The 13,749-nt window shown below is 38.0% G+C and overlaps 1 protein-coding gene across 1 annotated transcript in view; it reads right to left on the bottom strand.

Moving 5' to 3' along the window:
* Positions 1-13,749, bottom strand: part of LOC150093631 (alkylglycerol monooxygenase-like) — a 193,801-nt gene that overhangs the window by 107,427 nt on the left and 72,625 nt on the right. Inside the window, exon 4 of the mRNA XM_090412763.1 lies at positions 3,595-3,698. Coding sequence (XP_090268889.1) covers positions 3,595-3,698 — 104 coding nt within the window. The remainder of the gene's footprint in view (positions 1-3,594; positions 3,699-13,749) is intronic.

Here is a 13,749-nt window from a genome sequence, read left to right as displayed (position 1 = left end):
TTTGATGTTTAATGATCTAATTAAAGCTTTCCAAATTTCTGGTAAGGTTAGACCTTGATTCTTGTTTAGGTTTTCAGTTGTACAAGCGACTGTAGCTGCTGCCTTGAAGGTTCTTGAATGGTAGTTATCTTCTATATAGGGCATAAGGCTCTTATCCCACTCAATGTGATGGTTGGTAGTGGCAAGAAAAGCCTGAAATGTCTTGTCTGTTGTTTCTGACATATCCTATGTGAGAAACAACAGACAAGACATTTCAGGCTTTTCTTGCCCTGAAATTGATTCTTTCTCATTTCAAAGCTTCTAGAGATCTGACCTACGTAACTAATACCACATGAGCAAGGTATATTATATACTCCAGAATACTTGTAGAATGGATGAGGGTCTTTCGGTGATCTTAAAAATTTTCGAATAGTGTTGGCTGGCTTGAATGCTACTCTGATATTATGTATATTATAATATCAGAGTAGCTAACACTATTATTATTATTATTATTATTATTCAGGCCTCCATGGAGTCAAAACACTCATCATGGGATGCAGGTTTAAATTCAACTGCTGAAGTGCCACAACATCAGCATTATTGAAAAAAAAAACCTTCCATAAAGAAGAATTTAAAAAATTAAATAAACAAACAAATCAAAAAAGAATCAATATGGAGGTTAAAACAATAAGGAATAAATTATTATTATTATTATTATGGACCTACATGGAATCACAAAGATTCACTATGGAAGAGCCATCTTAGACAACAGAAAGTCTATCACACCATTCCTTAAACTTATTCACTATATCTGCACTCTCACTACTCTATTATGCAATGTATTCCATGATCCAACCACCTTCCATGCCAAAAAAAAAAAAAAAAAATCTCACCCTCGTACTTACCACACCTTTTGCAACTTCCTGAGAGGACTTCCTTGTCTCCCAGCAGTTTAAATGTCAAGTAAAGAGCAAGTTCTTTGCATGGAGAGTATTTGGTGAGTGGAATGCATTGATTGAGAGTGTGGTGGTAAGTGGACAGATAAATTATTTGAGAGTGTAATGAATGGGGACCCATGGAATGAGTTTAAATCACAGTTTGATAGCTTTGTGTGTGTGACAGTATATACCTCCAGTGTCTTTTTACATCATGGAGGCCTGGTGTTAATAATAGTAATAATAACAATAACAATCAATCAAACTATAGGCCTATCTGTGTGTCAGGTGTTGTGGTTAAGTTGTTGGAGAAGCTTGTGAGAACTAGGATCCAGAGTTGGGTTGACAACAATGGTATAATCTTTGATGGACAGCATGGATTTGCTAAAGGGACGTCGTGTTTTAGTAATCTACTTACTTATTACAATAAAGTGACTGCTTCCTTGGACAGAGGAGAAGGATACACAGTAATATACTTGGATTTTGCAAAAGCTTTTGATAGAGTACCTCATGATAAGTTGACAGTCAAACTAGAGCAGATGGGATTGGATATTAGATTAGTGCATTGGATTGGAGACTGGCTATCTGATAGGTATCAACAAGTTGTGTATGGGGGTGCAATATCCAGGAAAAGAAAAGTCACTAGTGGAGTGCCTCAGGGATCTGTTTTAGGGCCATTACTATTTAACTTGTATATTAATGATATTGGAGAAGATTTGGATGGAGATATTCAGTTGTTTGCAGATGATGCAAAGTTGGGACGAACCATAAAGAGTAGTGAAGATGTTGTGGCCTTGCAAGAAGACGTGAATAAATTGAGTGATTGGGAAAGCAAATGGGGATGTGAGTTCAATGTTGCAAAATGTAAGGTTTTAAAATTTGGAAAACAAAGATGGGATGCAGAATTTATGCTTGGTGAGAATATATTGTTGGAAGTAGAGGAAATAAGAGATCTGGGAGTGATAGTGGATAAGGATCTAAAATTTAGGGGACACATCGCCAAAATTGTGAAGACAACACAAAGACTTCTGAGAATGATGAGGAGGAGGACACTGACGTGTAGAAGTAGGGAGATTCTTGTTCCATTGTATAAGGCTTTGATTAGGCCACACATGGACTATTGTGCCCAGATTTGGTCACCTGGTTTTCAGAAGGATGAAGAGATGTTGGAAAGGGTCCAAAGGCGACTGACTAAGGTAGTTTCTGACCTCTGGAATGTCGAGTATGAGGAAAGATTGAAAAGATATAATTTGCAGAGTCTAGTGGAGAGAAGGAAGAAGGGAGATATGATAGAGACCTACAAGTTGGTAAGGGATTGTTATAGGATCAATGGTGGAGAAGTTCTACAGCGAATAGTGGGAGATCAGGGGAGAACCAGAGGTCATCCCTGGAAACTGTATAAAGAGGGTGTGAGTAGGGGAGTGAGAGGCAGGTTTTTTTCGTGCAGAGTTGTGAATGATTGGAATGCCTTGCCTGAGAGTGTGGTGTCTGCAAGGAGTTTGAATGTGTTTAAGACCTGGTATGATGAGATGTGTGTGAGATAAAAGGACCTCCTAGATGAGTCTTTGACTCCATGAGGTCTTGTTTAATAATAATAATAATAATAATAATAATAATTTAAATAATAGTACTCCCTGAAAAGACTGGAAAAGAAATTGAAGATTACTCAAAAAAAATTTGAAACAAACATCCTAGGGATCTCTTTAAAAGATAAAATAAGAAACTTTTGGATTAGAGAGCAAACCAAGATAAATGACATTCTAACTCATATTAAGGCCAGAAAATGGAAGTGGGCAGGCCATGTAATGAAAAGAGAGGATGGACACTGGACCAAGGAGATTACAAAATGGATACCAGCCAGAAGAAGAAACAAAAGAAAGCCAGGACTAGATAGGATGATGACCTTAGAAACTTTGACAAGAAGTGGAAAAAGACTGCCAAAGATAGAAAGAAGTCAAAAAAAAAAAAAAGGGTTGGTCCACTACTTGATGAAGGCCTCCAGTAGTGGACCAACCAAGGCTGAGAAAGAAGAAGAATGGTTTATCATTGCAACATTCTGACATATGCAGCAATGACAATAGAATGGAGAGCTGATTGATAAACATAATTTATGTATTTTATTTTAAGTCCTCCTAAGCCTAAAGTTTTTAGATCTAGAATCTTTGCAGAAGTTGTCATGAGAAAAAAAAAAAGGATATTGACACCAACTAGAAGAAGTGTACTACTACAGAGGAGGAGGATTTTTACTTGGTAATTTGATGAGGATGGTATAAAGAGGTTTTCAACTACTGAGGTTATTAGAGAAAGAGAGAGAATACATCACTATACAAGCTTGAATATTGGTAGAAGAGGAGGAAAGCAATGGATGGAACAAATGAGGATGGATTAAATACTTGGAAGTTTTTACTTCATCATTCCTCTTGAGGTTGGATGGTGAACTATGGATTAGTAAATCTCCTTAAAGATTCATACCATATCCTGTTGTAATGGAGAAGTGGAGCATGCAGAAAGGTCTAACTTACCATGGTGAAGTGGCAATCAAAATAGATTAGCTGCCAATATGAATTATAAATAGGGCAACACAAAAAAAAACATTTCAAGTGATTAAGCTTATGGTATGATTAGTATCACTTACTCTTTGCTGATAAAGAGGGATTATAATTAGAATATTAATACTTACAAAAGTAAAAACAGATTGTAGCGCTGACTGCCTTAATGCTGTTGATAAATTGTATTCTTCAGAGCTATGATGGACTTGATGAGCTGCCCACATTATGTTTATTTCTAAAATTATAATTTAAAAATACAACTTAACAAATAAAAAAACAAGATAACACTAACTAATGATTAGCCTTGTATTAAAATGATTACAACATATCATTTTAATATTGCAAATGGTATAAAAGTTTAATATTGTAAATGGTACAAATGGATAACCTTGCCATATGCAGGATTTGTATTCTTGAATATTTCAGCAATGAAAAAAATGGGATGTGAAACAATGCACTCCATGGTAAAAAATGTAGGATTTCTTACTCTGGCAAAAGATTTAGTGAGGATGAAGATGCATATTATGCTTAAATATCAAATGAAAAAAAAAATAATAATAAAACTATTTATTATTATTATGATTCAGTCCTCCATGAAGTCACAAGACTGAATGTGGGAGGCCTATCCTAGAAAACACAGTCTATTATGCCACTCCTTGAATCTATTAACAGTTTATGCTCTCACTACTCTATCAGGCAATGCAATCCAAGGTTCAACCACCCTCCATACAAATAAACCAGTTCTTACCTCTTGCTCACAACTTATTTTCGCAACTGCCAGGGATGGTTCCCTGTCCTTGCTCCTTCTCCCTGTTTCACCAAGTGAAAGAACTCCCCAGTGTCAACTGTGTAACTACTTCTCAACAGTTTAAAAGTCTCAATCATATCACCTCTCCTTCTTCTATTTACCAAACTCTGCAGTCCACATTCCCTCAGCTGATCCTCAAAATTAACATTGTACAGTCCTGAAACCATCTTTGTTGTCTGCCTCTGTACTCTTTCCACAGTTAATTTATCCAATTCAAATACCGGGTACCAAATCTGAGAACAATAGTCTAAGTGTGGTTTGATCAGTCTTATACAATGGAATGATAACTTTTTTTTTCTCTGCAGATCAGTGTCCTTCTCAGTATTGCAGCAATCCTCTGGGTTACATTCACCACCTTTGCAATATGTTGAATTTCAGGTTTCTATCAATCATCATTCCCAGAGCCTTCCCCACTTAATCCGATACGGTTCCTCCAAACAGAGTATGCAGCCTCCCATCGATATATCCGAAACTTTAACACTTTACATTTAGCTGCATTAAATTGACATCCTCATTCATTTACCAATCTGTCCAGTTTATTCAAATCCTCTTGGAGGGATAACCACATCTGCACTATTACTAATAACCCTTCCCAGCTTTACATCATCTTCAGTGAATATCCCCCCCCCTGCAATCCATTGATAATATCATTGATATAAAGGTTAAACAATACAGGTCCCAGTACTGAGCCCTGTGGGACCCCATTTGTAACCTTCTGCTTCCTTAATACCATCCCCCCCCACACAACTCTCTGATACCTATCAGATAGCCAATCCTAAATCCAGATCACTAATCTGACATCTAAGCCAATGTGCTTCAACTTAAATATGAGCTTATTATGTGGTACCCTGTGAAATGACTTTTTAAAATCCAAAAAATGGCAAAATATGCCTTTCCCTCATCAAGTGATCTTGTTACTTGATGATAAAAGGCAATCAGATTACCAAAAACAAGAGTGCCCCTTAACAAATCCATGGTGACTCTCACAGATGACATTACCCTCATCAGCCTAAAAGGGAAAAGATCCTCTAATCATCTGCTCATTTTGAGAGTTGCCCAAGTGGTTTCTGAGATGGAACACTACATATATTATTACACTAATTATGTGTGGTAAGTGCAAGGACTGTGAACGAATTTACACAGGAAATTGTGGCATGAGAACTTTCCATGGTAATATGATGATGATGATGATAATAATTTCTTATTAGGCAGAGTAGCCAAAATTATTAGTGGCCAAAATATTAGAGATTGATTTTGTGGGACTGTGAATGAATTTACATAGGAAATTGTATCATGAGAACTTTCGATGGTAATACTTTGATGATGATGATAATAATTTCTTATTAGGCTGAGTAGCCAAAATTATTAGAGATTGATTTTACTAAATGGAATTTATCAGTAACACATCAGACAATATGTTAAGAACCAGCTATAAACAGGCAGCATGTTATTCTGACAGCATCTCTGTTTGAGAGTATGTGACAATGAATAAAGGTATCTGACTGATCAACTCCAGATCTCTTGTCTCCCCTACTTCCTCCAGTAGAGTATGAAGTGTCTTACTGATGTGTCCCAAACCTCAACACGTTACATTTTGCTGCATTAAACCGACATCCCCCATTCATTTATCTATCCATCTAGTTTATTAAAATCCTCTTGAGGGGCTACCACATCTGCACTATTACTAATAACTCTTCCCAGCTTCACATCATCTGCAAACAACTGAATATTCCCCCTGCAATCCACTAACAATGTCATGGATATAAAGATTAAACAATATAGGTCCAAGTACTGAGCCCTGTGGGACGCCACTTGCAACCTTCTGCCTCCTTGAAACTGCCCCACCATAAACAACTCTCTGACACCTATCGGACGACCAATTCTGAATCCAGATGACCAACCTGACATCTAAACCCATGTGCTGCAACTTAAATATCAGCTTATCATGTGGCACCCTGTCAAATGCCTTCGCTAAATCCAAGAAAATGGAAGTATATGCCTTTCCCTCATCAACTGTTCTTGTAACTTTATTATAAAAGGCTTGCATATTACTAAAACAAGAATACCCCTTAACAAATCTATGTTGACTCTCACAGATAACATTACCCTCATCTGCTCAATTCTGTATAGGATACCAAACTAATTTCTCCAAGATCTTAACAACTACTGATGACACACAAACTGGCCTATAATTAGACACTTCCAGTCTGCTACTGCCCGTATGCAATGGCACTATCTTACCTTCCTTCCATTAACTGGGCACCTTTCCCATAGCCAGACTTTCATTGAAAAGCCAGGTTAAAGTAGCTGTCAGTTCTTTAGCACATTCTCTCAAAGGTTGTGGTGAAATAACATCCAGTCCCACAGCTTTACTGACATCGAGAGTACTCAGAGTATTTGGAACACACTCTCCTCCAGCACTTCTAAAACTCGAACCTGCCCTATCCCTATAATATTAAAATTTACTCCAATAAAGTGTTCATTGAACAATTTCACTATGTCCTCTGCATCAGTCACTCTATTCCCATCCATTTTTATCCTGCAATGTCATTCTTCCACAATCATTTCTCCTCCTACTGGCCACATACCATAAAAATTCCCCAGGATTTTATTTGGATCTTAGGACCAATCTCTTCTCATATTCCAATTTTGCCTTCCTTACCATACTAGTCTCTCTCCTGGCCTGTGTCTTATATTCTTAATGCATCTGCTCTTCACCTGTCTCCTGATATCTCTTCCATACTCTCGTTTTCAAATTCAGTTCCTGTTTAATATTGTTTGTCATCCACCTTTACACCAAACTGTGTCCTCTTCTTCACTTGTGGATTAGAGCTTACTATTGCTGCTAACAAATATTCCTTCACAATTCCCAAGCACTAATGATATCCTGGCCTTACAATTCTGCCTCCATGGAACTGCCCCAAGTTGATATCTAAGACTATTATAATCACCTGCCTTATAATTCCACATATGTTCCCATCTCTTTGATACTCCTGCATGTCTATTCATCTTTCAAATCAAAACCACATGGTCACTCTCTCCAACTGGTGGGAGAGATGTCATCTCAGTTATTATCAACTCTTCTCATGCTATGACCAAATCAAAACTCTTGAACCTCTTGTTCCCTCTATTACATGTTGCCTAAGACATTTATCCCTCAAGAATTCTAGAAATTCCATTCCCATAATGCTACATGCATCTTCCTCTTCCCAATTTATACTGCTGCAGTTAAAATCTCCCATAACAATCATTCTTCTTGCACTTGCCAAGCTCAACTAATTAAACAACTTCTGGTTACCACCCTCTGTACTCCTTGGTTTGTAGCAACACCCCACTAAATATCCTGTCTTGCCCACCTCTACTTCAGATCATATGCTTTCAAAATCATTAGTGTCACTGCCCTTCAAAGCCTCCACTCTTAGAGGACATTAATAGTCACTTACCATAAGAAGTACTCCACCACCATGCTTTCTCTTCCTATCCTACCAAAAAATACTGTACCCTGCTACTTCTATTCCTGTTATTATATCCTTTTTTATCAACCACGTCTCAGTGATTCCAATAATGTTTGGCCAGGCTGATGCTATCAGCACTATGAATTCCTCTCCTTTATTCTGGATACTCCTGGCATTAGAGGCTACACCCCTGCTACCATCCACTCTGGGAATTCTCATTTCCATGCATTTACACACCGACTCGTTCAGAACAGCAATCCCTCCAGATGCCTATGTCCTTCCTCATTCAAATGCAAGCAGTCTCTCGCACACAATTCCTCTCTGTCCTCAAACGCCCTCCAAGCATCCACATTTTGTTCCCTCTTGCGATATCCAGGAAAAGGAAAGTCACTAGTGGAGTGCCTCAGGGGTCTGTTTTAGGGCCATTACTGTTTAATTTATATATTAATGATATTGGCGAAGATTTGGATGGAGATATTCAGTTGTTTGCAGATGATGCAAAGTTGGGGTGAACCATAAAGAGTAGTGAAGATGCTGTGGCCTTGCAAGAAGACTTGAATAAATTGAGTGATTGGGCATGGAAATGGGGATGTGAGTTCAATGTTGCAAAATGTAAGGTTTTAAAATTTGGAAAACAAAGATGTGATGCAGAATTTATGCTTGGTGAGAATATATTGTCGGAGGTAGAGGAAATAAGAGATCTGAGGGTGATAGTGGATAAGGATCTAAAATTTAGGGGACACATCACCAAAATTGTGAAGACAACAGAAAGGCTCACTGGGAATGATGCGGAGGACACTGACATGTAGAAGTAGGGAGATTCTTGTCCCATTGTATAAGGCTTTGATTAGGCCACACATGGACTATTGTGCCCAGATTTGGTCACCGGGTTTTCAGAAGGATGAAGAGATGTTGGAAAGGGTCCAAAGGCGACTGACTAAGGTAGTTTCTGACCTCTGGAATGTTGAGTATGAGGAAAGATTGAGAAGATGTAATTTGCAGAGTCTGGTGGAGAGGAGGAAGAGGGGAGATATGATAGAGACCTACAAGTTGGTAAGGGGTTGTTATAAGATCAATGGTGGAGAAGTTCTACAAAGAATAGTGGGAGATCAGGGGAGAACCAGGGGTCATCCCTGGAAACTGTATAAAGAGGGTGTGAGTAGGGGGTGAGGGGCAGGTTTTTTTTGTGCAGAGTTGTGAATGATTGGAATGCCTTGCCTGAGAGTGTGGTGTCTGCAAGGAGTTTGAGTGTGTTTAAGGCTCGGTATGATGAGATGTGTGTGTGTGATAAAAGGACCTCCCAGATGAGTCTTTGACTCCATGAGGTCTTGGGGTAATAATAATAATAATATTCCAGTCCTCTCTTCTGACACATTCTAGCTAGTATGTTATTCAATATTACTGCTCTTCTGCTCAGCTTGTAATTATCATACCTAGGCAACATGTACACTATCTTTCCTCTCTGTGTTTTCTTTTGTACAACCTCAAGCAAGAATCTCATATCTCTCACTGCCCAATTTACATTGCCTCTCAAGTCATTCGTTCCTATTCTCACATCCACCCTTTCACCCTTCTTACTTGCCATAGCCACTCCTTCTACTGTTCCTCCAAGCAAACACTCCTCATGCATCCTACACCCTCTGCCCAAAAGGCAACCGAACTTTTGATAGAAAATAAAACAGGCCACTTATAATTATTCAAATAATTTATTTCAATCAGTATACTCTCCCTGAGTTTCTATACAGTGTTCAGCATGGTCAATTAATTCGTTAAATGGGATACTATTGAGGGTCATGGTTACTGCCGCTTGAACGTTTTCAATTGTGTCGTATCGCTTTCCTTTCATCAGCAAATGAAGTCTGGAGAAGAGAAAGAAGTCACAGGGTGCTAAATGAGGTGAATACAGCGAGTGATCCAACACACAAACTTGGTTTTTGCTCAAAAACTGTCTCACAATGTTTGAACAATGAGATAGTACATTATTGTGCAAAAGTGACCAGCTGCCTACATCACGATATTCATGCTGTACGAGACGAATTCTTGCTATCAATCGCTTCAAAACTTCAAGTTAAAACTTACCATTGACCGTTTGGCCAGGAGGAGTGAATTCTTTGTAGATAATGCCCTTGGAATCGTAGAAACAAATCAGCATTGTCTTTACTTTTGACTTTTAAGCAACTTTTTTTTGGAAGCCCCTTTTCTGGTGGTTTCCACTCAGCACTCTGGCACTTTGTTTCAGGCTTATACTCAAAACACCACATTTTGTCACCAGTAACAATCGTTTCAAGGAAGTTCGAGTCCTTACGTGCAGTTTTAATGAGGTCCTTGCAGTGTTCAATTCGATACATTTTTTGGTCATCGGTCAACTTGTGGGGAATAAATCGCGAATTCAATTTACGAAGACTCAAACTCTTGGTTAAGATGTTATGCATAGTTGATTTTGGAATCTCCAATTCGTCTTTGATCAATCTCATGGACGATTGTGAGTTTTTCTTTGATGAAATCATGCACCTTTTGGATCTTAACTTCGCTCAGTCCAGTTTTTGGATGGTCCGGCTCTTTCTTGTCCTGAAGCATCTCACGACCACTTTGAAATCGCTTAAAAAACTCAAACTTGAGTACGGGATAAGCATTCATCACCGTATGCTTTTTGAAGCATTTGATGCGTTTTGGTAAACCTTTTACCAAGAAACTCTCTGATTCCAATCTTTGAGTTTCTTATTCGGTTTTAAAACAATGTGGGATTTAATATCCCCTTAATTTAAATAATGTTTATATCGTCGAAATGAAGCCTACTGGCTCTTTATATTTAAGTAACTTAATGGTTGCACCTGTTTGGAAACTCGTATAGCAGAGTATATAAGTTCTTTTTGCTATACACTTTGGTATTAATTTGGTCTAGCTACTCGCAGATGAAGCCTCAAAAAAGGCTGAAACCGGTCTGGGTAGTGACCTCCCACCATAATGTAATAACAGCATACATTTCCTAGGAAATGTGTTTTTACATTATGGAAAATACCTAAGAATAGCGATCGATCAGAACTTTACCGCCTTTGCTGCGAGTTGTCTGGTATTGTACTATGTACTAGGGTCACTTGCATTAGCTCACACTAGTGGTCGCCGATACTTTTATAGTTTACTATATTCGGCATGAAACTCTCTGATTCCAATCTTCGAGTTTCTAATTCGGTTTTAAAACAATGTGAGAGTTAATATCCCCTTAATTTAAATAACTTTTACCAAGTTTAATAGAAAAGTCAATCGCAGCTCTCTGTTTGAAACTCATTTTCCGACCGTTCATCAAAATACATTGTCACGACTCGACACAACAGTAATGAAGGTTGCCACTTTTGACAACAAAAAGATGCAAAATGTGGCGCCACTAGTTTCTTCTATTTTCGAAAAGTTCGGTTTCTTTTTGGACAGAGGGTGTATCTTGCACACCATTGATCATTGAGTCCCCATACATCACACCTCTTACCACCCTCTTCCTCGATTGCTCACCTGCATCCCTCCCTCTCTCTCCCCAACCTCCAGCACTCTCTCCATGTTCCCCTACTTACCTGCCTTCCTGACATCACTCTGTTCCAGGTTCCAGTGCTCCCTCACATTCTTCTCATTCCCTTTCTCCTACTGTTTCCATTCTCTCCTCTTCTGTCATTCCCATAACTCTTTCTCATTCCCTTCTTCCACTGTTCCTAATCTCTCCTCTTCTATCATTCCCATAACTCTCTCTCTCTCTCTCATTCCCTCTCTTCTACTGTTCCTATTCTCTCCTCTTCTATCATTCCCATAACTCTCTCTCTCACTCCTACTCTGATTTGCCTTCATCTCTTCCATTCACCTAATCTCATTCCCAAGACATTCCACCTACTCTTCCAGCTCATCTCTCTCTCTCTCTCTCTCTCTCTCTGCAAGTCAGCCACTCTTGTTTGTTATTCATCCTCCCAATTGAGGCCATCTCCAAAAACTTCACAATCATTCAATCTTTTCACACTCTCCACTCTCATTTTATTCATATTTCTCTCGCTATTCTCGCCCTGTATCATAGCACTCGTCTCTCTACGTGGATAATCTCCTGCCTCTGACTCAACGAGGTCAGTTATAGTCATCTCTAACTCACCAGGTTCCTCCCATTGCCTGCATTTTGAGCATATTCGTGTTTCCCCTTCTCTCACCTGCCACATATACAACTGCCGGGATGCATACATTCCACAAGTCCCGCATGCCACAAAATCCCTTATTATGTCATGCAAAATGGAGTCCTTAAATGGGGGAGGACTTGGTGATACGCCATTTGCAATTGGAGCTGCCACTGCCGCCATTATTCAAAATAGTGTCGAGGAACTATTACAACTAAACACCAAATAATTGAGTATAACTATAGGTATAACTATATAAGTATAAGTTAACTATAAGTATAAAACATATTTAAGTATACTAAATATCTAAATAATGAAAACTTATGTTATCTTCTTCTTCTCTTCCACTGCTATGCATCCGATTCCGACCCCACCTTCTCGGTCATATCAAGCCAATTTACTGGGCATCTGACCAGAATCAGCTGATGCAAAATACAAAGGATCAGTAGGATTTAAAGTCCAACTGATGTGCTACAGTTGATCAAATGATTGCATGGAATGTATCTGAATTTATCGTATACACTAAATATTATTCAAAGTGAAAAATTAACAGCAGACAACTATGCATGTCCAACTAAAATCAGTAGCTATAGCTAAGGTAGACATAGTGATATCAGCATCAAATACATGAGAACTCAAGAAAAGTAACATAGAGCAATGAATCCCATTTTCTGTTGTTTCATATGGAGAGAAAGATAAAGGGTGTGATGATATTACAAAGCTATGGACTCATCATGCTTCACTAGAGCAATATAATATATCTGGTGGTGCATTGAAGAGATGAATGGCTTAACTTACCTTAACGTTGTTGCTGACCAAATACAATCCCTTTAAGTAAATCAGTTATCCTGTATGTAATGGAAATGGAGGCACCTCTAATAGGATAATATGTCATACTACAGGGTATCCAGAAATTTATCAGAAATGTGACAAAGGCTTTACCTTTATAAATTTATCTCCCTCCCTTCACTTCATCACTAGATCACAATCCCAATGAGAAATTCTTGGATATGGTAGATTGGAATATTTGTAGCAAAGATTCACTGCCAATGACTGATAGAACTGCAGGAGTTATCAACTACCTCACAGAGCCAATGCAGCATTAAAATTGTTCCAAATGTTTTCAGCAGTCAGCACACACTATTAGGTGGGTATACCAAATGATTTGTTCATTGCATGTAAAAACAGGATGTCCTGTGTGAGTAATTCGCTATATATTTTAATCACTACAAAAAAAATGCAACCTTCTAGTTCACAACAATAAACCTAGTTAAGGGAAGGAGGATTTTTTCAATATTTTCTGGATGACAGAAACTAGTGTCAATCCATGTAGAAGATGGTTCCCTTGAGTGAAGTCCAGAACAACCATGTTTATAGTTATGTCCATGCATTAGTTGAAGTTGAACAAAATAAAAAGATTAAATGCTTTTATGAGTCATTTTTCATAATGAATTTCTATTTACTTTCCCTTGAAGTAAATGAAAATAAATTACTGCCTGTAAAAATGACATTTCATTTTTACAGGCAGAAAACATCTGCCTGTAAAAATGAAAATCATTTTTACAGGCAGATGTTTTCAAATTTTTTTGTTACAATCATAATCACAGTAATTAAAATAAAAAAACATATATATGTTGAATAGTCTATGCCAACTATTTTCATATATAAATGATATCTGAAATGAACATATTTCCTCCTGTGAATCAGCAGAATTTATTGGTTGTCCTGAAATAAAAAAAACAAACAAATATGAAATATTAATGGGCTAGGGTAATTTCAGCTTTATGTTTCAGAAAAACTGGTGTCATCAAGTACAGGGACTGCACTTGTATTTGAGATGTGTTAACTTACTTGAGATCTGACTACTTTCTTTCTTTCATG

The sequence above is a fragment of the Typopeltis vanoorti genome, chromosome 23, assembly GCF_054136105.1.
Source record: "Typopeltis vanoorti isolate ZY-2024b chromosome 23, IOZ_Tvanoo_1.0, whole genome shotgun sequence".
NCBI lineage: Eukaryota > Metazoa > Arthropoda > Arachnida > Uropygi > Thelyphonidae > Typopeltis > Typopeltis vanoorti.
The sequence above is the reverse complement of the archived record's forward strand: the minus strand, read 5'-3'. Positions and strand labels throughout refer to the sequence as shown.